This window comes from Clytia hemisphaerica, unplaced genomic scaffold (assembly GCF_902728285.1).
Source record: "Clytia hemisphaerica strain Z4C2 unplaced genomic scaffold, Clytia hemisphaerica genome assembly, whole genome shotgun sequence".
NCBI lineage: Eukaryota > Metazoa > Cnidaria > Hydrozoa > Leptothecata > Clytiidae > Clytia > Clytia hemisphaerica.
The window spans coordinates 678,388-702,201 of record NW_027104293.1 but is presented as its reverse complement, the minus strand read 5'-3'; the positions used below and the strand labels follow the sequence as shown (position 1 = coordinate 702,201).

Sequence of the window (23,814 nt, the reverse complement as noted above, 5' to 3'; positions counted from 1 at the left end):
GCGTCAAAAGGATGACTCTGACTTCATTGATCTCTTGAACAATGTAAGAGTAGGTGAATTGAATAGTAATGATGAAAGTATGATTAAATCTAGACTGATAACACGAGAACACCCTGATTATCCAATAGAATCATTGCATTTGTTTGCAGAAAATGCTTCAGTCCATCTTCACAATATTCAAAGATTAGATACTCTGCCCTCGGAAACAATAAATGTAGAAGCTATGGACGTTTATCCAAGGGATTTTACTGAATCTCAAATTACCAAGGTTAAGAACCTGCCACTTAACGATACAGGTGGCTTATCAGTTCTATTTGATTTGAAAATAGGGGCAAGAGTAATGCTAATTAGTAATATTGATATAGAGGATAGGTTGATCAATGGTCAACTTGGAACCGTCACTGACGTAAAATTCAGAAACAATAAAGCAGAGCTAATTTATGTTAAACTAGACGATAAGACGGCTGGAATAAAAGCTCAAAGTAAAGACCAATATGCTAAGGCCACTGAAACTGTTCCCATTGAAAAGAGTGAGGTAAATTTTCCCTTTGACAAAAAAAACCCATACACTTCACCTATCATTTCTCGGACACAATTTCCTCTTAAGCTAGCTTATGCTTGTACAGTGCACAAAGTTCAAGGATTGACTTTGGATTCAGTAGTCGTTAGTTTTGACCTTGCAAGGCAAAGAAAGTTCAATGCTGGTCAAATGTATGTTGCAATGAGCAGAGTGAAAAATTTAAATGGTTTGTACTTTACTGGTCAATATCGACGTAGTGCTTTTGTCTGTAGTAATAAAGTTAGTGAAGAATACACACGATTGCGTCAGAACAAAGTTGAAAGAGTTGCAGATATTATGAGGTGCAGTTCTAATTTAAATGTTTGCCTATTGAATGTAAGATCTTTAAAACGACATGCAGTTGATATTCAAAAGGACAGATTTTTGTATGAAAATGATTTGTTATGTCTGACAGAGACACAGATGAGTTATGAGCATTCTGAGGAAGACAAACAAAGTATTCATGAAAAGCTTCCTTATTATATTCTTAGTCATAATATTGACCAGCATAAATTCAACAGTGTTACTGTCTGTCATTCTCCTTCTTTTATTGACATTGATGAGTATGATCATTCATCATGCTTTTCTCTTGTAAAATTTAGAAAAGCTGAATTTACTGAAAAGGAATTTTGTGTTTTGGTTCTCTATAAAAGTTCAAGAATTCAACGTGATGTGTTCTGTTATAATCTTGCTCAATTTATTGAAAGATACACAATTGATATCATTTTAGGAGACTTCAACATGGACGGCTTTGAAATGGAGCATGATCAATTGTTGGCTGACATTCTCCAAGATTATGATTTAGTTCCGAACTTTCCAACACATATCGATGGGAAAATGCTTGATCAAATTTGGACACATAAGGAATTGGTGCACGAGTATGGTATTGAAGTTATTCGTAAATGTGTGAACTTATCCGATCATGATGGAATCAAATTATCGCTGACTTTGCTAGCTTAGAATACCCGTCAGAGGCGATTCCCGGCGGGACAAGGGGGGTTGGAAACTGGGGTGGTGGATGATCTCAACTTTCTGATGATTAGTTTTGAGTGGTCAAAATTGCAGGAAGTAGTATCCCTTTTCTCATATAGCAAATTCTACCTAACTTAAAAATTAATCATCAGAAAATTAGCCAACGATTCAGGTACATTTGCTTATGTTGTCATAGGTGCTTCTTTAGGAACAGTTTGAATTTTTTGCAATAGACTGAGTAAACTAGGAATACTCTTTAAAGCAATGATGTTATCTAAAATCTGTTAATATGATATCAGTACAGGTTTGAGTCTGGATAAAATGAACTTTTTAATTAAGGATTGAAGCTTAACTCTGTTGGAAATATGCAATTAAGGTCATCCCACCACCCCGTCCATTCTTATGTAAGTTTTCTGACGTTTAAAGACTATTCTTAAAAGACATTTATTCTTTGGGGAGGAAGGCTTTTTTTCTGCATTAACCAAAAGGAGGGCTCTGTTGAATTTGACATTTGCAGATGAAGTTGGGGAGAGTGTGAGAAATTGGTCAAATATGTGAGTGTCTTTTATGGATAGTCTATGGTAGAAAAAAAATCTATAGACAAAGGACAATTAGTTTAATAATGCCTTTCATTAATTCATTTTTGATTACTATCTCGTCAGGAAACTTACATACCTATGGATATGGCATTTAATGTATTATTTTATTTATTGTATAATTTATTCCTATTTCTATATTATTTATTCCTATTTTTATATTTATCATTTTTCTTCTGTTTTTCATAATTATTAGATTTTTTTACATTATTATATTCAAAACAAAGTAATATTTCTACCATTTTTTAATAGGTTTTTGTTAATTGTTTTATTATTTTCTTGTATTCTTTTTGTTATTCATTTGCCTACTCAAAAATCAAAAAGACTGTCACAGAGTTTAAAAAATAGACAATATGGAAAAATATGGAAGTGCATTGCAAGTGAATTGATTCATCTATATATGTATGCATTTTGGTTGATATCATAAGGATAATTATTGAAACGTTGAATAGTGGTATAAGTGGATATATATTTCTATTTTGGAATTATTACAATTGATGTAATCGCTTATCCTAATGCAGCTTGAATTCATTGAATCTCAAAATATCCTAAATGGTCGTCATTTTCAGTCTTTATTAACAAAGAGTCGAATGGCTTCGAAAATTTTCATTACAATCACCAACATTCGATACAATCGCCAACATCGATACTGCATAATATGTGCTTAAAGTCATTGTATCATATTATCGTTTCATCCGATTTTCACAATATGCTGTATTTGCTCATCGGAAACATAAAATTTTATGATTTTCAGCATTCCTATAGTAAATCAACTGTCGCGCTCAGCCACCAACCGACCATTGATAATACAAAAATAACAATTCTTATCGCGATTTCCATGATTCCACTGTGACTTCTTCGACGTACGTATCCAGACTTGACCTCAATCTTCGAAATGTCTGGTGATTTGTTCCTATTGGAAAATAAAACGATTTGGTATGTAAACTTTGTATGGTTTGATTACTCGAAATGTGACATTTATCTAAACGAAACACTGAAAACTAATTTTTATTATTTTGGAAGCCGGAAATCCACCGGATGTGAAAAAAGCCAAATTTGCACAATACTTGTAGTTTTGTAAATTGCTAGCTATTTTCTATGAACTATGAACTATCGAAATTTTGGAATTACGAATACTTGGAAATATAATTTTTAGATTCATAAGATCGAGACTCAATTTACCCGTTTTTGCCCCTGTACCAACCTTTATTTTCCTGCTCATTAAAAAATGAAAGCAGATTTTCGGCTAGAATGAAAGAAAACTTTCCTACGGATTGCTTGGAATCTTGAATTTTGTCTTTTCGAATTCAAAATATTGGATATTTTCGACCGGAAATTACGTAAAATTTTATCTTACCTTTCGCTCTTAACGCACTCAAAATAGGTTTATCTTATTAATTTTCCGCATTCCTCTTCAAGTTTTAATTATGTGTATTGTTCTCCAAGGATTTCAAAAATGTTCTTTTCTTGTCTTATTTAAGGCGAAATTTTCGACTTCTAGTCGTCTTGTTTCTTTAGTTAATATCTGTGGGCCTTTTTTAATTGTTCAAAAATTTTGATTTTTGGGCCTGAGGACGAGCTTTTCGCCAAAACGAGACTAAAACTTTGAGGCAGTCTGGAGACTTCAAAAATTGTCGGATCTGGCGCTGAATTTTGGCTCGCTTGTTCCGGCCAAACTTGTTCCTGCCCAAAGTCTGGAAATACTCTCGGGTGCCTAATAAACGTACAAACCAAAATAAACGTACAGGGGAGAAATAAAATTGGAATTAATAAACGTACAGGCTGAAATAAACAGTCAGGAACTATTGCAAATTAGGCTATGATGGCCAAACTAGGATGTTCGCCTAATTAGGCTAGAATTTATATCCTAGTTAGGATATTAATGGCCTAATTTGGATATATGAAATATTCAAACCTAAGTATCTTGAGAACAAGTAAAATCCGAGTTAATCTTACTACATGAACTTGTTACTTGTACTAAGAAGAGTATTTAAAGCGAAAAACTTTTCTCTTTTTAGAGCGGAGTGAAAAGATGTGATTATCTTATTAAAATTATAGCTTAATTTGGCCACGATAGCCAAATTAAGCCGATTTAAGTTCTACATGCAGCGCGCCATTTTTTGTCTGAAAAACGAAAAAAAATTAGTATCATAATATATTGTTGTTATCGTGGGCTTTGAAAGTATAGTTTTTTGGTTTTGCTGATCTTAAAGATATGTTATATTAAGATATTTCATTTACACTTGATAGATTATTGATTAAATATTTAAAATGAGGAAGGTCTATTTTACATTTTTTACATATTATAGCTGACAAGGTTGTTTATAAAATCTAAAAGTGTACAAAACAAGTTTATTATGAAGATAAAAATAGATAGACAAAACATGTTTCAAAAGTAAAGTTTGGATTTACGTTTGTTTACATTAATCTTGAAATAATTTCGACTGTACTGCTGTATATATATAAACATAATTTTGCTGAAACAGCATAATATTTAAAAACTGAATATTTTCTCAGTCCGCTCAAATTTTACCCAAAAAACATTCGGAACTTATTCAAATAAATAAGAATTTGACATTTTAAGCTTAATATTGACGCGGATTTTAAAATCCAAGTCAAAAATTGGAATTATGTTCCTTCCAGCCTAATTAGGCTACGATTTCTGGCTTAATTAAGCCATCGCATCCAAGTTAGGCCAGAATCGGCGAACATAGCCTAATTTGCAATAGTTCCTGACTGATAAACGTACAGGCAAGAAATCAGAGCTAAAATAAATAAACGTTAAGGCTAAAGTAAATGTAGTACAACATTAGTACAGTATGAATATCGGGCGATATTGCGTCAAAATAAATAAACGTACAGGAGGGAATAAACGTACAGGCAGGAAAATTCTTCAAAATAAATAAACGTACAGGTCCTAATAAGGTGCGTACATGCGGGAAATTTCAGACGAAAAAAATAAACGTACGTTTATTAGGCACCCGAGAGTATGTAGAAAGTCAGGAAAGATTGACTGATCTTTATTAAATATCTTTTGTGACTTCAATAATGAGTTTTAAAGTTAGTTTGTTTTGCTACAGTTTGATCTTTTTTTGAATAATTTGAAGTTACTGAAGTTGAGCCCAGTGCGTTGCGTACGTTCGTCTATTCTGTCATGCTATCAGAATATATTATAAAAGTTTTGTTTGATTCAAATTCTGAAAAATTTTTCTTTCCTTATAACTTAAATTCTATTTGGCCAATGAGAACACCCCTGTTTAACTCATCTCTTTGAATCCTGCTGTAGCATCTTTTACCCAAAGATAATAACTGACATATTGTGTTGCACGCACACTTTTTATAAGAATGCCAAAGCCTTGGTGTTCTCGACTTTTTAGACTTAAGCTTAAAAATATGATTTCAACATGCTCTTTTTTATGCGAGTATTTAGTGTAACTTTTGAATAAATATGTTCTAAGTGCCCATTAAGGTTCTTGACCCCGAAGCCTTATGGTTAAGTAAAATGTGTTCTTATATCGAAAAAAAAAATGTGCTTATAACAAATTATAAATTATAAAGGTATACAGTAATCGGAAACCACAGGCTATGTTATTATAGCCAATTAGATAGAGTCTTTTGTTCGTTCTTGTGAAATGAAAATATTGGAATAGCGCTTTATAATAGGAGTGGGCTATACAGTGAGTGATTTTTCAAAAAATATCAAACTAAATTTATTTAAGGTCTAAATTGTGTAGACAGGATCAAATAGAATTTTCGAACAAAAATGAAGAAATGTGGGAAGCCTTTTTTTAGACTAAGGTTTGTGCCCTCAAATCAATCTTTTTCCTTCTACCCAACTACCCAAATTATGTTGGAAATGAGACACACAGTGATTGAATTCCACTCAAATTTGGCACATTCACTTCTCAGGGACAGAAATAAAGTATATCAAAACATTTATTCGAGAAATATAATTTTGGACATTTTGGGCCCAGCCCAGCCCAAAGGCTTTACGCAGGCAAAAAAGTGGAAGGCTTGCGACTATAAAGGCAAGAAAACATTCTTTCCTGCTTAAATTTGACACATTACCTCTTCAGGTGAAGATTTGTCAGTGTAAATTGTGAAATCTTAAAAATTTTATTTTTCCTACCTAGAGGGAGTGACTTCTCGTCCTAAATATATGAAAATTTGACAACCTTTTATTTCTATGATCTTGAACAACAGAAAATCCATCCAAATTTATGTTTGTGAATTGTAAGCACTTTTTTATATCTGAAATAATGTAGTTCTCGTAGTAGTTCTCGTAGAACTGCCGACAATTTGCTCTATGTGATAAAAACACTTTCCTTAATTTAGCACTACCTCAGTGAAGTTCAGAAGACGTAAAAAGGGATCTGAAAGCGGAAAGTTTTAACTTTTACATTAGACAGGCAGCTGAGGTCACAAAAAAATTGGACGGGGTGCGAACAATCCCAAACCACTTTTAATTGAAAATATACAACCTAAATATCTAGAAACCATATTAACCGGAGTTGTTGAAATTACTTACCGGACGTGTCCGGTAATATTTAAGTACCTGATGACGTCATGCGTGCCCATAGGCTAACTGAAAAAAATTTGAGAACCAACATAGACATATTATATACCGATCGAAGCCTTTTTTAACGTAGATTAAGAAAATGGTCAGTAACCATATCTGAAAATTTTGCTATAAAAAGTTAGAACGCTTTTCCTTTATGTCCGTACGTCAATTTTACCTGTCCGAGACGAAAAAAAAATCAAAAATTCAAACTTATCAAAATTGAAATCTAAGACCGCCATTCGAAAGCTCTCAAAAATCGATATAGAAGACTTTTAAGTGGATATGTATGATTTCTCAACTTAACTCGAGAAAATCGACCCTAAAGAAAGTGTAAATATGACGTCATCAAAACTTCGGAAGCTTGTAACTTTTTATTATCGAATTTTCAGACATAGTACTGACCTTTTTCTTAATCTACGTCAAAAAATGCGTCGATTGGTATATAATATGTCTATGCTTTTTTTCATAAAAATTTTCATTTAGCTTGTGACGTCATCAAATACGAAAATATTTTCGGACGCGTCCGGTAATTATTTTCAAACTGTCCGGTTGATGATTTTGTGTTCAGAAAGGTCGTATCTATTGAAAACAACTGTTTAAAGTTTGTTCGCAAACTTTGTAGCTACTGCACTTTTTTATGTGACCTCAGCTGCCTGACTACATGAATTTCGACTCTGAAAGGCTTCAAAACTGTTCTTGGATCAAGAATACCAATTTCTAGAGGGAATTTCAATTGAATTACACGATTTATGAATGAGCCCTAGCCCGTCTATATTTCCCCTTATTTACACGAAATAACGAATTTACTTTGGGAAATATTCTCAGGATTCGTCAAGATAGATTACTCAGGGTAGGTATGCAAAACCTTAGGGCAAAAATATCATTCCAAAGTTTTCTAGAGCTACCCAATCCTTTTTGCCCTTTTTGGGGTTTGGCCACGCCCTAAAACGTCCGATAATGAATTTTTTTAAATAATACTGATTCAAGGAGACTTGTACCAAATTGCAGCAAAATTGAATGATTTTTAAGGTTTCCAGGTCAAATTGGGGATTTTCTTGTCATACTTTATATGAGTCTAATAGGGGGCCAGAAAAGGGGCTCCCACATTATTTATATTTAAAATATATCAAAAATTATTTTTCATCCTGCCTAGATATGCCATACGGAGCTAAAGAAAATTTAGTTTGACATGATTTGATGAAAAAGATGACCCTGTATAGTCCACTCCTATTTATAAAGAAAACCACAAAATATCCTAGTGTCTTACTATACGTTTTCTTATGAAAACATCCAAAGATTTTGAAACCTCCCGATTTTTTGGGTTTTAAGGCTAAAAGTATTTTTGACATCTCTTATTTTCGCCATTTTGTAAGTATTTTTGCTTTTAAAGTCAGAAACAACTTGAAATGTTCTTAATTTTTTCTTGGTATTTTGATAATCGAAGCCTTATCTTCTTATAGTGTTTGTTCTTATAAAAGAGAAATTTCTTGTAAGACCAAGAAACTACTTAGAAAATAACAGACCTTATTTTGAATGAAATTTCTTAATGAGGGTCCCGTGGTATGACTATAATTGACAAAAGTCTGTTTATAATGCAAACAAGATCTTTCGAATCTTTGAACTATCACTTTCTCTATTCTGATAAAAAAAGGCTGTTAAGTGTGTTAATTCTAATATCTACTGTTTTGTCTATTTGCAAGTTTCTTTAAAAAAAATAAAATGGCATCACAATTGAATTTACAACAGAAAATCAAAGCATTGAAATCGAAGAATATCGATCCATCAAAATGCACCCAACGAACATCATTGTATGAGCAAATATTGAAAACTCCAAAATCCACCATCGACAACCAGAACCAAAAGTTCAACCTCGGGAATGGCCAGTTATTTACCGACCCTATTCTTGCCGCTGATCAGCTTCTCCAAAGAGAATATGCTGATTCAGCATTATTCGACACCAACCGCCACGATCCAATTTTCATTCCCCCAGTGTTCCAATCTCACCAATACGCGAAGAAGGATTCAACCGTGCATCTCCTTGATTTCAATGTTGACATAAACACTCTTAAGAAATGTTTGGATAATTTGAAGAAGGCCTTTTGGTTTACACGAGAACTTCAAGCTTTCTATGATCTCCAATTAAACAACTCTAGCGGTAATGAAATCAACGCAAAAGAATTCTATGATTGGATCTTGAATGTCGAAATCATGTATCTTTTGATGGAAGAGATTGGCAATCAACCGATCCAAAGTTCTTCCTCTCGTCAACCAATTACAACCGATCTGACTTTACCATCAACAACTGAGGATAACAATACATTCATCCAAGCATGTATTCAGGAATTGGCTTCAAAATCACCAGGATCAAAATTGGACCAAACTCTTAAAAAGGTAACAATTTGTTTCTCGAAATTTATAAAAACCCTTCATTATTAAGGTAAATAAAGTTCTGTGAACGAGGGCCTCTAAAGCTGATCGTGATTATTATTGTCAATTGTCTTGTGTCGAATCTTTTCGGATGTTTGAATACTTTGACTGTTTTGCCTCAGCGACAATTTTTGACAGTTTATTTCAGGTTGATATAGTTCAGTAAAAGAAGGAATTCTTTTGTACACCTCGACGGAATCCATCGCTTTCAAAGAGAAAATTTTTTTTTAATCCCTAATTTCATTTCCAGACGTTAAAAGATGTTAAAAAAGAAGTCGAAAACTTGGTCAAACAAAACCCACCATCTCATCCAACGATAAAATGGCTTTTCGGATTAGTTTTATCGGAGCTCGGTGAAAAAGGCGAACGCTCGTTTTTCGAAAAACTCTATTCGATCAAAGATGACCCTGTTCTTGAAGATACTGTGATTCTCAGTTCCATCAACTTTCTCACCAATGTCCAAAAGAAAATGCATCAGGAGATTGACGTCCTTCTTTTCTCGTGGACCAAGAAATTAATCATAGGCGTTGAAATCAAACGGACACTGACTATAAAAGCTTTTGACCAGTTGGATAAATACCATAAATTGGTAGAGGAGAGATTGAGTGATCAGTTGGGACATGGCTGGACGTATCATCCAGTCATTTTTGTTGAGAAGGACAACTTTTTCTTGAACAAACAACATTACATTGATCAAGAAACAGATTTGAAATGTTGGTTATCCACCGTGTTGGCAAAATATCCGACCGTTCCCTCTGGAATACCTTTCATCCCAGCAGTAAATCAAGTTAAAGACCTCCTAAGAATCGTTGTGTTTGCCATTCATGCTTCAAAAACAGCACCCATTACAACGTCAAACTGGGCAGAGTATATCTCGAAAGCCATCGATACCGTCTGCACCACTGACAACATACTCTTTTACAGTCAGCGTCAACTTCCCATCATGAAGACAGACACTTCTGAATTCAATAAGATCCTCTTTTATGCGCCTTACGGATGCGGCAAGTCTTTCATCCTTCAGGAGAAAGCAAAACAATTGAGTGAAATGACGGAATACAAAGGACGTGTTATGTATGCCATTGAGAAGATTAAAGATTTAGAAACCCTTCTTGAGTGGAGATTGAAAGACGAATTGGGAAAAGAACATGGAGTTGACGTCTATGGATACAGAAGATACTATGTGAGTTACATTTTGAATCTAATTTTGAATCTTTTCGAAATCTAACCAAATAAAAAGGATATAGAAAAATTCTAGTCTTTAACGTAGGTTTTCAATGATTCATAATTTGCTTTTTCCATCTTAATTTTACAAAAAAAATACCGTTCAAATTTGCATGCTGCAAGAGTGAGAAAAGTTAAATGTTTCTGTATGAACATACGTGTACATTTTAATCAAAAAATGAAAAAAAAACTTATAAACTAATAGTGCACCGTTGTGATCTTCTTCTCCTAATCTTACTGATATTGTTAAAAAGTCAGAAACGCTTGAAATTTCGATTTTGTCGTTCACTTTTCCGTGGCAGATTTTCCGTAGATTTTTTGCAACCTCGCATAATTCCATTTTTTTGAAGGGATTTACTTGAAACAAAATTTTTCTTTTCTTTCAAACAGTTCGGTGATGGAGAGGAACATAAAGAGGAAACTGAAAAGCTGGTGAAAAACATTCGAATGAAAAACATCAACGCATTATTCATCGATGAGTGTAATATTACCGATGATTTATTGAAAGAAATGATAACGAAAGTCAAACAACACGTTGAGGTAATTTGGATTGCATCAAACGGGTACGGTCATCGGGAAATTTTAAAAGGTGATAAAGATTTTTCGATGGGTAACGATTTCATGAAATATGAACTTGACGTAAATTTAAGAAACTGTGAAAGTATCGTTAGAGAGGCATTAAACTTTGAAGAAAGCAGCAGTTCGACATATAAAGAAGGGATAGTACTTCCACCACCGAATCACCCCAATGGAAAGCAACCCTACCATTCCGACTCATTTGAAGATGCCATTACAGAAATGAGAAAGATCACGAACGATGGAGTGCTAGTGATATATGATACTGCATTCGAGAAGGATGATCTTCAAACATTGAACAAGTTGAAATTGAAATGGAAAAGTTATGGAAAACGCAATAACGATTTCAATGAAGGTGAAAGTCCATACCAATATCTCGTAGACAGAAACATTTTATTGATTGATGACTATAACTTAGTTTTTGGTTTTGAATGGAATAACATCATTATCATCGTGAAAGAAAAAAGTGGATTTATTGATCGCCAATGTAATTTCATCATGAGATGCACGACAAATCTCATGATTGTTGAGGTAGAAGAATTTTCTTCAGATGAAACCATTAGTGAAGATTCTTCAGTACAGATGATTAAGTTTTAAAGTTTTACCAAAATCTTAAATCATAAAATTCACAGTTTTGATATCTGATTTTTCATATCTTGTTCACAATATTGAATTAATTGTCTTTTGTGTTTTATGTGAATTTCATGAAATATATAAAATCTTTTTCTACAGTCTTTCTTGCGATGTAGTCAAAATATCCTCAACAAGCGAAAATTAGCGGTGAAACTTATGATGATACTAAAAAATATGTTTCAAAATATTTACCTAAATGTTTACAATATTTTTGAGGTTACTTAAATAATAATCCATTTTAGATGGCCCGTCTTATAACAATTACTTTGATAAACCTTTTGTCATTTTATTCATTTTTTAAAACTACTTTTAAGTTTAATAGGCATATTGTATAACCGATATCATTTTTTTTGTACACTTACATAATAGCAAAAACACCAAACGTTATGTACTTTTACTCAAAATAAAATTTTCAAATATTAACGGTATTGCTATTTAACTTTTCATATTTTAACTAAGGAAAGAAAACAAATAAACCACCCAAAAAGAACTTGTTCACATATAAAACGGCAGTATCCTCTTACAGGCATTTTTATAAGAACACCCAAAATTTTGAAACCTTCGATGTTCAATCAATTAAAGAACATTGTCATGGAAAGTACGACTCCAAAGCCAAATATATCAAAATTTATTTTTCTTTAAAAAAAGTGGCCTTTGGAAATTCTGAACACTTCATATCACCGTGGAAATATTTTTCAAATTTTCTTAATTTTACCAATTTGTGAATATTTTTGTGCAACTTCCTTAAAAATTGACTGCTTCATAGTCCATTAAAAGCTTTAAAACTTTTTTAACTTGTTTTTAACATTAAGGCTATCGAAGCATTTTTTCTTGCTGCCTACCGTGAAAAGCACAGGTCAAAATCATATATTGACGCTGTGCCGACGAATCGAGATTCTAAAGTCTGTCTATTATTTCGATTCAATTAAAAGTGACATTTCCATAATTAGTAGTTTAGTAATTACTGTTATACATTTGGGGATAATGTAAAAGATTTCTTTCGAAAGAAACTCACTTCGATTACACTTGGAGGTTTCTGGGGAATTCGTAAATAGTAAACTGCATACTGATACAGTCTGCTAGACATTAATACGGTAATATTTGCTCTTCATCTTTGATTCTTTCTATAGTGATTAGATTGACACATGCGCGATAAAATTTATATTATTGGTCTTCAGAGGTTAATATATTATTTGAAAACTTAACCTCTGATACTCAGGGTACTTGCTGTCATGATCTCAAATTGTTCGTTTTATAAAAAATGTGTAATCGAGATTCCGAGAAAATAACTAAAATGATACAAATCGAATGTTTTTGGCATTGTAATGAGTAAAGGTCAACTTAAAATTTGATATACCTTAAAAGGAAGAAATTTTAACGGGAACTTAATTTTGCTGATTCGGCAGATTTTATTAAGTTTCCCGTCAAAATTTCTTTTTTTTTGTAATCCTCCAATTTAACCCTTTGGATCCGAACATAATTTTAATATTTTAGGGTTCCTTGACACCTAGGCGAATGCGATGAAGAATGATTTTTTGATTGTTTTATATGCACCTGTAAAACTATATATTTTCTGAAAGCATATGAAATGTACAGTCTGAATACATATTCGAAAGTTAATGATATTTTGCTCCTAGCAACCAAAATTTCTGAAAAATATTTTTTTTTTCGTCAATTTTTTAACTTTGAAGTCATCTGAAGAAATGATTAGTTAAAGTTTAAACTACGATTATCCACATAAATAAGACCAAATGCAGAAAAAATATTTGAAGAAACTTGTCTAATTTCCAAGATATTGTAAAAAACTGAAAGTCAAAAGTGCTAAAAATGGGTAATAATTTTTTCCTTAGAAAATTAGTTCGGTTATTTTAACCTGTGATAGAGACTGAAAAATTCATTTACTTTCGCTGTTACAAACCACTCAAAACACATGGTTTTCAAATGGGTATATTTTCTTGAGACCATCTGGTGAAAATTTCATAGAAATCCAGCAACCTAATCAGATTTTATGGTTGTTTGTTTTTGAATCTGACCCGTCACGGATCCAAAGGGTTACATTCCAGCCAAAATTAATTTCATATATTATAACATCACACAATCCAAAGTTATATTCCTTAACTAAACGACCATATTCCTTATCACTTTTTGATCAATTAACTTTTTGACAGTTCAGGTCGGTCTCCACTTCCGGTTTCTTTTTTTGCGCGCGCTGCGATCACACCGTTTCTCTTCAAGCCTTTTTGCTCGGAAAAAATATTTCGTCATATCAAATGTAGCGCACGCTCGAAGAAGAAGTTAAATACATTTCAACTTGTTTCAATCGTTACGTCAGATCGCGCCAATGGAATTGCTTCATTTTTCTTTTTACCATTTATCGTGGAAGCTTTGCTCGAAAAAGTGCGATCGAAACGCACGCAAGTGGAGACCGGCCCTTACTTTCTCACCATATTTATACTGGGCTTTAGAATTATTTTCTGTATTACCCCTTTTTACAACTTTTGTTTTGTTGTTGTTGTCATTTTCGAATGGAATTTGATACACGAACACCCTTGTCGTATCATATAAGGTCAAATTGACGATAAATTTTGTTTTTGATAACGTCATTTAAATCATATGCTTAAGTGAGCAAAATAATCGAAAATTCCCTTTGTTTTCCAAAAACTGTTTAAAATTAACAAAGGCTTTTTTTCAAACACATTTTTTGAGTTTGTAAAGTTCAATGATTAAACAAAAGGGATAATAGTGTATTGGTCAATAAGAAATTAATAATAATTAAAGTCAATCAATAGATACAAAATAAATTTTGCGCAAAGTTTAATTGATCTTTGGGGTCTTAAGGGAGCAAGTATACAAAATTGGGTACGGGACGTGGCGCTGGTCGTGGTACCTTCTTTAGGCTGTGGAGATATCTGAAAGGGTCCTAAATTTTACTAATTTTCAAGATCAGATGTGTATCTGACAGACAGTGGTGTTCTGGCAAGGAGGAGAGGTTTGGGAAGGAGCTTTTTTGAAGGAAATTTCTTTTCCCAGAACGACACTGCGGTCAAAGGGTGGACATTTGGTCATTTTGGACAATTTTCCTCCTACATCATAAATCGAAAATTTTAAAAGGAAAAAAACAGTGATTCACTGATTTTAACTGCGAATTAGTAGCACGTTATTTGAAAAGAAAAAATCTAGAAAATTTGAAGAAAAATATAAATCAAAAATTAAGTTATTCCTAGTCACCGATGTCCTTTGTTAACAATTTATAATATCAGAACCAAAATACAAAAATTAATTTTCCCTAAATTTTGACTGCTTCTTCGAATATTTTGATCAGTGACAAATTACCACAATAACTCTTTTTAACAGCTGAGGCAATCTCCACATTACTGATTACTAACAAAATCCGCACGTTTTTTGGCAAATTTGTTTAATCATATCGATAGCACATGTCACACCTTCATAAGATAATAAATCTCCACATTCCGCATTCTTATCCTTGCACACTACAAAGAAAGAATATAAATAGAATAAAACCACGAGAGTCCGTTTATATGATTTATCTTCTTAAATCTGCTTACACAGCATTTTTTAAACAATGGAAAAAACCCGGGGGGGGGCAGCTGGGCAAAAGGACCGACGGGTATGTGCGGGTCCTAAGGGTACCTTTTCCAATATGTTTAAAATACACTGTAAGGGTCGGAAAAAAACTAGAGATGCACTTTAAGGGTAGAAATTTTAGAAAATTCTGGAAAAATCTAGATATTTTGACGAAAAATGCTAGAGTTTTGACCATTTTTTGCACGAAAGGGATCGAAAATTTGGGGGAAAATGCACTCTAAGGGTATGATTTTCACTGATTTTTGCTGCACTGTAAGGGTGCAATTTTAAAAGCCAATTTTTGGCCCACACATACCGTCAGTCTGCAAACCTATCCCCCCCCCCCGGGTGAAAAAAACAGCTTTCTCTTTTCAAGGCGGCGCACCGCGTTACCAAAATAAAGTTATGTAATCAGACTACACTGTAATGGTTAGAAACGTTCGGTAAAATGCACTGTATGGGAACCTTTCCACTACTCAAGAGCTGCATAGACTAGTAAACTAGTCGTTGAAAACAGACCCATATACAAAAAATCAAGCTCCAAATAAAAAGAATCGAAGGGGTGAAGTTGTGTCTCTTTTCTGAATTTCAACGACTAGAAGCTACTTCCCTCAAAAAACGTTGTTTAATTTTACAACTTTTTTTAGGTTTTTGAGAATCCATCCAACTTTTTTGACTAAATGATATTTCATTGTAACATTGAACATGGGAACATATGAATAAATGAGAATTTCTAAAAACGCAATAAACAGAAAGAAAAATAAATTCAATCCCGCACGGGTCAGACATACAGAAATCTGTATGTCTCTCCTTACGATTTTAGGTGAAGAAAAAAAAGGCGTTGGAAGTAGCTTCTAGTCGGTTATTTTCCTTTTCTCTCACGCGCGCTGAATATTTAATTAGTGTTTACATTATTTGATTGACAGTTTTATTATAAGGTTATAAGTAATAACCGGCTAGTTTACTAGTCTAGAGCTGCACTGTACAGGTTCCGATTATAAAAGCCTTTTTTGGCGGCACATGCCGTCGTTTAGAAATTGAGTACTCTTGTCTCCCGAATAGACGGGGGGAGTCCGAATAAGCAGGGGGGTAGGAAAATTTCCTAAATTCTAATAAGCGGGAGGGGGGATGTCATAAGAAGGGGGGGGGGTAATTTGAAGACAGAATTTTTTTTAACCGATATCAATTTTAACAAGAAAAAAGAAACTTTAGCAAATGAACACGTAAAATAAGAACCAATGCTAAACAAAAAGGAAAATTTTAACAAGTTTAAGGTCTATCTACACTGTAATAAGATATTGAATTATTCGAGTTTAATTAGCAGGGGGGTCTTAATAAGAGCGGGGGGTGGATTTTTTTTCTCTTAACAATTAGCGGGGGGACGTCTATTCGGGAGACAAAAGTATCAGCGAGCAATAATTTCTTGCGTAGAGCAAAGTAGAGCCTAAAATTGTCCTCAATTTGTACTACAATGATGATTTGCCCAAAATTCTTATTCATTTTTTCAATTTAATCTGAATCACATTAGTTCTATTTATACTGAGACGATTAATTTGTCTGGGACACGGGCAATTTAGAAAATGAGCATTATGGAGGAGTGTATTTTCCATTCGTGTTTAAATAAATAGGATCTCCTCCACATACTTTAGGCGTACAAACTTTCGCGAGCAGAGACTTTCGCGAGGACGAAAAATCGCGAAATTCACGACATTTACTTTCGCGAATTTAATGGAAAAATATTCTTCGCGAGCATAAACTTTCGCGAATCAAGACGTAAAATTGAGAATTTTCACATGAAAAAATGGCTTAGAGACACAAATACTTCTTGGGTTGGCTTGAAACATTTGTCCTTTGACTTATTAGTCTTTTAGCAGGCTAAAAAGTGCCATAAAGTTACATTTTATTCAAAGTTTGAAGTTTTACAGATTTTCTATTTTGTCAAGAATTTTTCGCGAGCATAAACTTTCGCGAATGGCCCTTCCTAGAATTTTTAAAGACATTTACTTTCGCGAAAAGGGCCAAAATTTGCGAAAATCGCGAAAGTTTCTGCTCGCGAAAGTTTCTACGCCTAAAGTATCATATTTTACAAAATTCTCGTCTCGGATGATTTCTCCGTCTCAGTATAAATAGAACTATTAACTAAAACCATTTTTGAGATTTAAAAAAAAAGAGAAAAATACCTTTTTTGTTTGGGTCCACGAATGGGACATTGGCAATCAATTTAGCAGTTGTAAACTGGTTTCCAGCCGGAGAATATCGACATAAAACAAGAACTCGCCATTTTCCTCCATAATGTTTTGATCCAATTGCACATCCGACATTCTTTGTGCTTTTCCATACGACCTGAAAAGATATCAAGAAAAAAAAAGTTTATCAAAACTATACATATTTTTCTATGTAAAAAAGTCAAAAGAAAATTGTGTCAGATTTTCCCGTAAAACTGTCACTTCTGCTATCAAAAAAATAGTTTGAAAAATTAAAACACTCGTGTGAAAATGATAATTATAGCAGTTAATTTTCTTCTTCTTAATTTTAAATCCTCATTTTCCGATATTTTTTAGCTATTTCTTTATGCGAATATTCCACTCCTGTTTGTCTTTTCAAGGAGCACAAAATCGCTACTTAATTCAAATTCTATCAAAAGTTATTGAGGGCATTGAGGTTTGAAAAAACACTGGCAGCTAATTTGAAATAGACTTCAGTCAGCGACAAATTAAATCGTAGCACCGATTGGGAATTGCACACTGACCTTCCGCACGGAAATCAAGAACAATGACCACTACACTACTGCACCTTAGAGTGACGTGAGACAAAAACAGTTGTTTTGACGTTCAATTTTTGAACAATGCAATTTCGACAAATTTAATATAAAAGTTCATAATAAGAATGAAATTTTGAGAGAGTTATGTGAAAAATGTCCGTACCAAATTTCAAGGCAATAAAACCAATAAAGCTTGCTACATCAAAATTTGAATTTTATGGACACTTTTTTTGGACCACCCGGTATACCTGTGTGAAATGACCAATTGGCTTATTTGGATCATCCGTTCTCAACAAAAGCGCCCATAAAGGCTTGCCTTTCGAATAATCAATAAATTTCACTTCTTCAGCCCTGAATGTAAAAAAAAGATAGATAATTCATAATTGCCACCGGAGGAAGCCTAAAGCTTTCTGAGGATGGCATTCATAGCTTCACGCATGAGGAAGTTGGGCGAACATCTCATAATTTTGCGCGTGTTTTTCAGTATTTTAGTTCCGCTTAACAGTAGCATTCTTATCTTACGGTCTCTCTATTGTTTTATCGTCATCAAAAAGACTTTTCCGGAGTTATTTTGATCTGATTACTCATTTTGAAATGTCAGTTTGTCTTTTTCTTATTCCTGGAGAGTTAAATGAATCTAAGGAAATTCCCTTTTCTGGGAAATTCCCTTTTTATACCACAAGTAGTTATTAAGTACTCTACTCAAAGTATTCGAACAGTTATGTTGCTAAACGTGTACATTAGTAAAATAACATATGAAGAGCAGTATCTACATATATATACGCTTTTTATAAGAAAAACCAGTAAGTCATATGATTCTGGCTGGGCTGCTCTTAAATTTATATGAGTTTTTCAGCCTTAAATGTCAATATTAATTAAAATGGAAACATGTACTTCTCAGTAATTTCTGAAATCTGAGGTTCAGATTCTTCTTAATTTGTTCTTAGGTTTTGGCCAAATTTCAGCCTCGTATTCTTATGAAATTGTTCTTATAAAAAACGTGTAAGACAAGGCACGGATGTCACTCTAAGAAGACTGTAAATCACTCCCTTGACACATTTGTTAGCATTTGAAAGAATTTTGTCTCAGATGAGAGGTCACTCTTAACAAAAATTACTGTAGGGCTAAGATCATTCCTTTTGAACGCAAATTCAACTCTATGTGTTCGTTTTGCTGCGATGGCACCTTAATAAAAGTTATGGCTAGTTTAATTGAGTTTTCAGGCGGAAATTTGTAGGCCATTTCACAGTCGAATTGGATCATGGGTAATCAGGACTGATTGCGCCTCCATAACGGCTTTGTGTTAGCTATACAAAATATTCTTCAACATTTTTCAAAACTTTGGACCATAATAGTGCAGTGGCGTTGTGGGAAAATTTTTCTGGAGGGGCCAAAATCATTTTTTTAAAAATGGCGCCCCCCCAACCCAATTTTCGAAAGTGGTGCCGTCACCCACCAGTTTCTAAACTTTTACTAATTCATTTGCCTAGGCATAATGAGGAAGGAAATATTTAATGGAGAAGAGTAGATATATCTTTGATGAATGGAAAAAGGGAAAAACAGGCCCCACCATGGTTGGGGCCGACTAGAAAATTTTTAAAAATCGACTGCCAAGATACCCTAAATCACTAAATAAAAATAGACAAATTTGACACTTGCTACAATCCTTCAAGAAATATTTGAGACAAAGGGGAGTTCCCGGTGTAATTTTGAACACCACAATTGATTTCTAGGCGCCTTAAACTACAGTTGGAAAGTAGAGTTTTAACTCTGAGTTTTAACATGAGACTTAAGACTTAGGAGCTTAGGATCTCAGGATTTAAAAGCTCAAATTTGCTCGAATGAGGCTTGGAATATAGCCTAGAAGCCACCAAACCCCTCTAAAATCGAAACATTCAATGGAAGAAAGTGGAAGTGCTAAAATAGCAATTCTCGACCGAACTTTAAATTCTGAAAAACGTTAAAATACACTAAAATCTCAATATATTTCGAGGGAGATTGTAAAGTGAAAAGAAACTTCAAGAAACAATATGTAATGCGAGCGAAGCGAGCGGAAAAACTGATGGTTCATGATTTCAATATTGTTGTCAGCAAATTAGTCTTGGGGCGCAGTTAGATTTTCATTTAATAATTATGCTATATTATACAAAAAAACTTGTAAAATACCTAGATTGCAAAGAAGTTACCAATTAACTTTATTGCGAGCGAAGCGAGCGAAAAAAAATGCAAGTATTTTAAAATTATCTCAGTAAAATTGGTCCTGGGCGCAATTTAAGGCTTGATTGATTGATGATTTTTAAGATTGGGGCGTTTAGAAAATCTCTTTTGCGCCCCTTCAAAAAAGCTCCGCTGGGGGGGCCATGGCCCCCCGGCCCCCCCTGCCACAACGCCACTGATAGTAAGTCGTCATTAGCGCGTAGTGGCCCTGATTTCCCATTATGCTTTATTGATCATCTTCAAAAAGATTAAACTCGTTGAATGTAACGTAGCGCCATCAAAAACTATCAAGAAGTAAAGTAGACTATGCTATAGTCTAAGACAAATCACTAAGAAATAAGCCCAAAGCCGAAAAAAGTGCGCGAGCGGTTTTTTTTTTGTCGAAAAGAGTTTACAGTCGGTAGAGTTTTCCAGTCTTCTTCGAAACTCTCGTGCCGATTTTAACGCCATACCGCCATAACGCCATACCGCCATCTTTTCCCGCCTTTACTAATACTGTAACGGACAATAACATCGTCTAAAAGCAAAGATAAGCGAGAATCTCGTATGTTGATAGATGGCGCGTATTACTTGGGCATTAGAGCAATGTCATGTGTCCTCTTGATTTGACCTGCCTAGTTAGGATGTGGCGTTTATTTAATTTTTTTGATTTTAGGAGGGGCGTTTATTCGAGGGAAGCGTTTAAAAGAACAGGGCGTTTATTAAATTATTTTAGTCTACAGTCGAATATTTAGAGCAACTATACCCTTTGTTTTAGTTCTTTATCAGAATTTTAGTGCAAAATTTCTTTGGTTCAACGACTAAAATTGCATCGAAAACTGATCTGGTTACAAGACTACTAAAATCTTCCTTTTCAAACCCAGTTAACGCTAATATTGAAGTATTAAAGTCACAAGTTCCTAAAAGGGTGATTATTCGAAGGGGGCGTTTATTTGAGGGGGCGTTTAATAAATGATTTTTCTTTTAGGAGGGCGTTTATTCGAGGGGGCGTTTGAAGAAGGGGGCTTTTATTCGAAGTAATACGGTATGGACGAAATGACCTGGGAGGGGGTAATTGGGCCAGTAACGGGCACTCGGTATGTGCATGCCTTAAGGTTGGGTTTTTCACCCTTCCAAAGTCTCTCTATGGGTAACCAAAATAACAAATAAATCAACAGTCTCTTTAAGGTTCGTTTCTCACAACTCGAGTCAAAAAAAAAAGAACGAAAGTATTAGAAGTTTTTTTTTGAATTAATTCTTGCGATAATGTTTTTCTAAGGGTTATCTTTTTTAGCAATTTTCTCTCTCTCTCTAAGGCTAAGAGGTCTGTGGTCCCATACGCAAATACTCAGCATCCCTAGTATCCCCCCCTAGGGAAATGCACACAACTGCTCTGCCGCCTTAATGAAAGAAGATAATTGTAAAGAAATTTTTATAAAAACATATATACCAAGCTTCAATAGCCCACCCAACGTAGGTTTTTGTTTCATCATTGTTAACTTCAAGTTTATCTGGTCTAGCGGATGAAAATGATGTAAAATGTTTTCTCCTTGACTTTTTTTACTTGGATTACATGGATGATATTTAGATTGCCATTCAGGTTTTTCAATGTTCTACAATAATAAAATAGATTTATGTTTAGTAAATGAATACACGGTTTTTAATAAGAACCATTGACCTATTATTGATATGCGTAAGTCATTTTTCTAGCGGAAACACCCGAAAAAATCCGGGGTTTGACCTCTCCCTGTTTACTAAAAATAGAAACACAGAGGTCGAAAACCGGCTTTTTTGGGTGCTTCCGTTAAAAAATATGACGTCATCTTGACTTACGCATATCAAGAATACGCTTTTTTTATAAGAATGGTGTAAATCTATTTCATCATGGATATTCTTTTGGGTTTTGGGAATAGGAAGTAGGACTACACGCTTTTTTTTTATAAGAATGGTGAATTTTCATTCCATCATGGATATTCTTAACTTTTTGGCGAAAATCATCCTAAAATATTCTTACGGTATTCTTAGGTTAGGATCCTAATTGACAATTTACAGGTTAAAATGCATTAAAAATGGCATTTTTAGGTTCAGTTGCTAAATTCCATGATGGTGATATTCTTACCATATTCTTAATTTTTTGGCCATTTTCATCATGGACATTCTTATAAAGTGTATTCTTATTAAAAAAAAGCATGTACTGCAAAAGATTATTTTCAAGCCATAGATAGTAAAAATGAAGGATTAGATTCATAGCTTACTTGGAACATTAAATCAATACAATCTTTGGCGTCGTTTGCTAATTTAAGATTAACGGCCAATGGACCTTGATTGAGTAACTCGTTGTTGGTGTAGTCATACAGTTTTCGGATTTTGTTATGTTCATCGACTGCAAACTTGCTGTTCACTACGAATATAAATTTACTTTAACGTTTAAGACACCCCTGTCTCATAGCCCCTATGTAACTTTGGGATTTGACTATATCAAAATCTATATCATAATATGAAGTGACGCTCTCATATTGTTTTCTGACCAGCCACCAGAACCGTTGGAAAACCAACGGATCCAGCGAGACTCGAACTCACAACCATGCCATTCGCGGGCATTTGCTCTACCATTGAGATATGGGTCCATGAAGAACCCGAGAACTCAATTGCGACTCAGTAGAGCTGGAAGTGAATTCTTGTCTACTGACTGGTCAGAGACAGTGAATTGGGAGAAATCCATTTGGGATTTGGGCTGATTTTTATGAAAAAAATGTTGAGCATCTTTCCAATTTTTTCTCCTTTTTATTCCTACTAAGGGTGAGGGTCAAAAGCCGGGCGGAACCTCCCCCCCCCCGCCCTGTCAACCTGTAATTCTAATGTACTCTCCCCCCGTTGTATAGATGGGCTTTAACAAAAAAAAAAAACTTACCAATTACGGCAGGCTGTCCATCTGGTTGAGCGGTTACTTGAACAACCAAAGTTGCCATAGTAACACAGTAAATGAATAAACCCATCTTGCAGTGCTTTTGAATTTTTTTATTCTAAAATGATAAAATTTGACAACCAAGTTAACAAGGAAAATTTATGAAGTTAATACCATACTTTCCTAGAAACAATCCAAAAGTTCCCATTAACAATTAAAAACGCCAAAATCGCAAATATTCGTACATGTGCAGCGGTACAGCCAAAAGGCTCAATGGAAAATGTTCTAAATAATTTTTAAATCGCTTTTAAATCACATGTTTCCTTTTTGTCAAAATTGACTCTTCAAATATATGATTTTTACATTTGGAGATTTTTTAACTTTGATTCTCACTTGGCACACTTCTCAACTTTTATTATATACAGGATAAAACTAGTGCTCATACCTCTGACAAAACAATAACCAAAAGGAGGAATTATTTTATCAAGGGGGTATACGGTGGTCGACAACATCGACATACCGACACATTTTTCTTTTAATCTCCGTCAATACCGACAGCAAAATTTCTTGACTAAACTGCCTAGCTTTTTTAGAAATAAAAAACCGTTCTTTTTTCTTCAAATACTAAAAAACCAACAAAAAGTGGGGTAGCACTATTAAATCTTCAATCCCATAGACCCCCGTCTTTTTTGAAGCCTTTTTATATAAATTGAATAAAACGGCAAAATTTCAATTTACAATGCAGCCTTGAATGTAGGCACGCAATGTTATAGTATAGGATGAAATCTATTGAACTTTCACAACGTTCAAAAAGCATTTTAT

General features: G+C 34.0%; 3 protein-coding genes across 3 annotated transcripts in view; 2 read left to right on the top strand and 1 right to left on the bottom strand.

Annotated features, from left to right (window-relative positions):
* Positions 1 to 23,814, top strand: part of LOC136817155 (protein SREK1IP1-like) — a 113,149-nt gene that overhangs the window by 4,343 nt on the left and 84,992 nt on the right. The gene's annotated exons all lie outside the window — the stretch shown is intronic.
* Positions 8,392 to 12,031, top strand: LOC136817148 (uncharacterized). The gene is made up of 3 exons (XM_067073482.1): positions 8,392 to 9,079; positions 9,366 to 10,295; positions 10,727 to 12,031. The coding sequence occupies exons 1-3, from the start codon at positions 8,408 to 8,410 to the stop codon at positions 11,507 to 11,509; spliced, it is 2,385 nt and encodes a 794-aa protein (XP_066929583.1). The 5' UTR covers positions 8,392 to 8,407; the 3' UTR covers positions 11,510 to 12,031.
* On the bottom strand, positions 14,906 to 23,109 carry LOC136817156 (uncharacterized). Its single transcript, XM_067073496.1, has 6 exons — positions 22,999 to 23,109; positions 22,343 to 22,488; positions 21,538 to 21,700; positions 18,140 to 18,242; positions 17,311 to 17,473; positions 14,906 to 15,036 (listed from the first exon to the last, which is right to left on the bottom strand). Exons 1-4 carry the CDS (start codon positions 23,081 to 23,083, stop codon positions 18,229 to 18,231), a joined length of 408 nt encoding a protein of 135 aa, XP_066929597.1. The 5' UTR covers positions 23,084 to 23,109; the 3' UTR covers positions 14,906 to 15,036; positions 17,311 to 17,473; positions 18,140 to 18,228.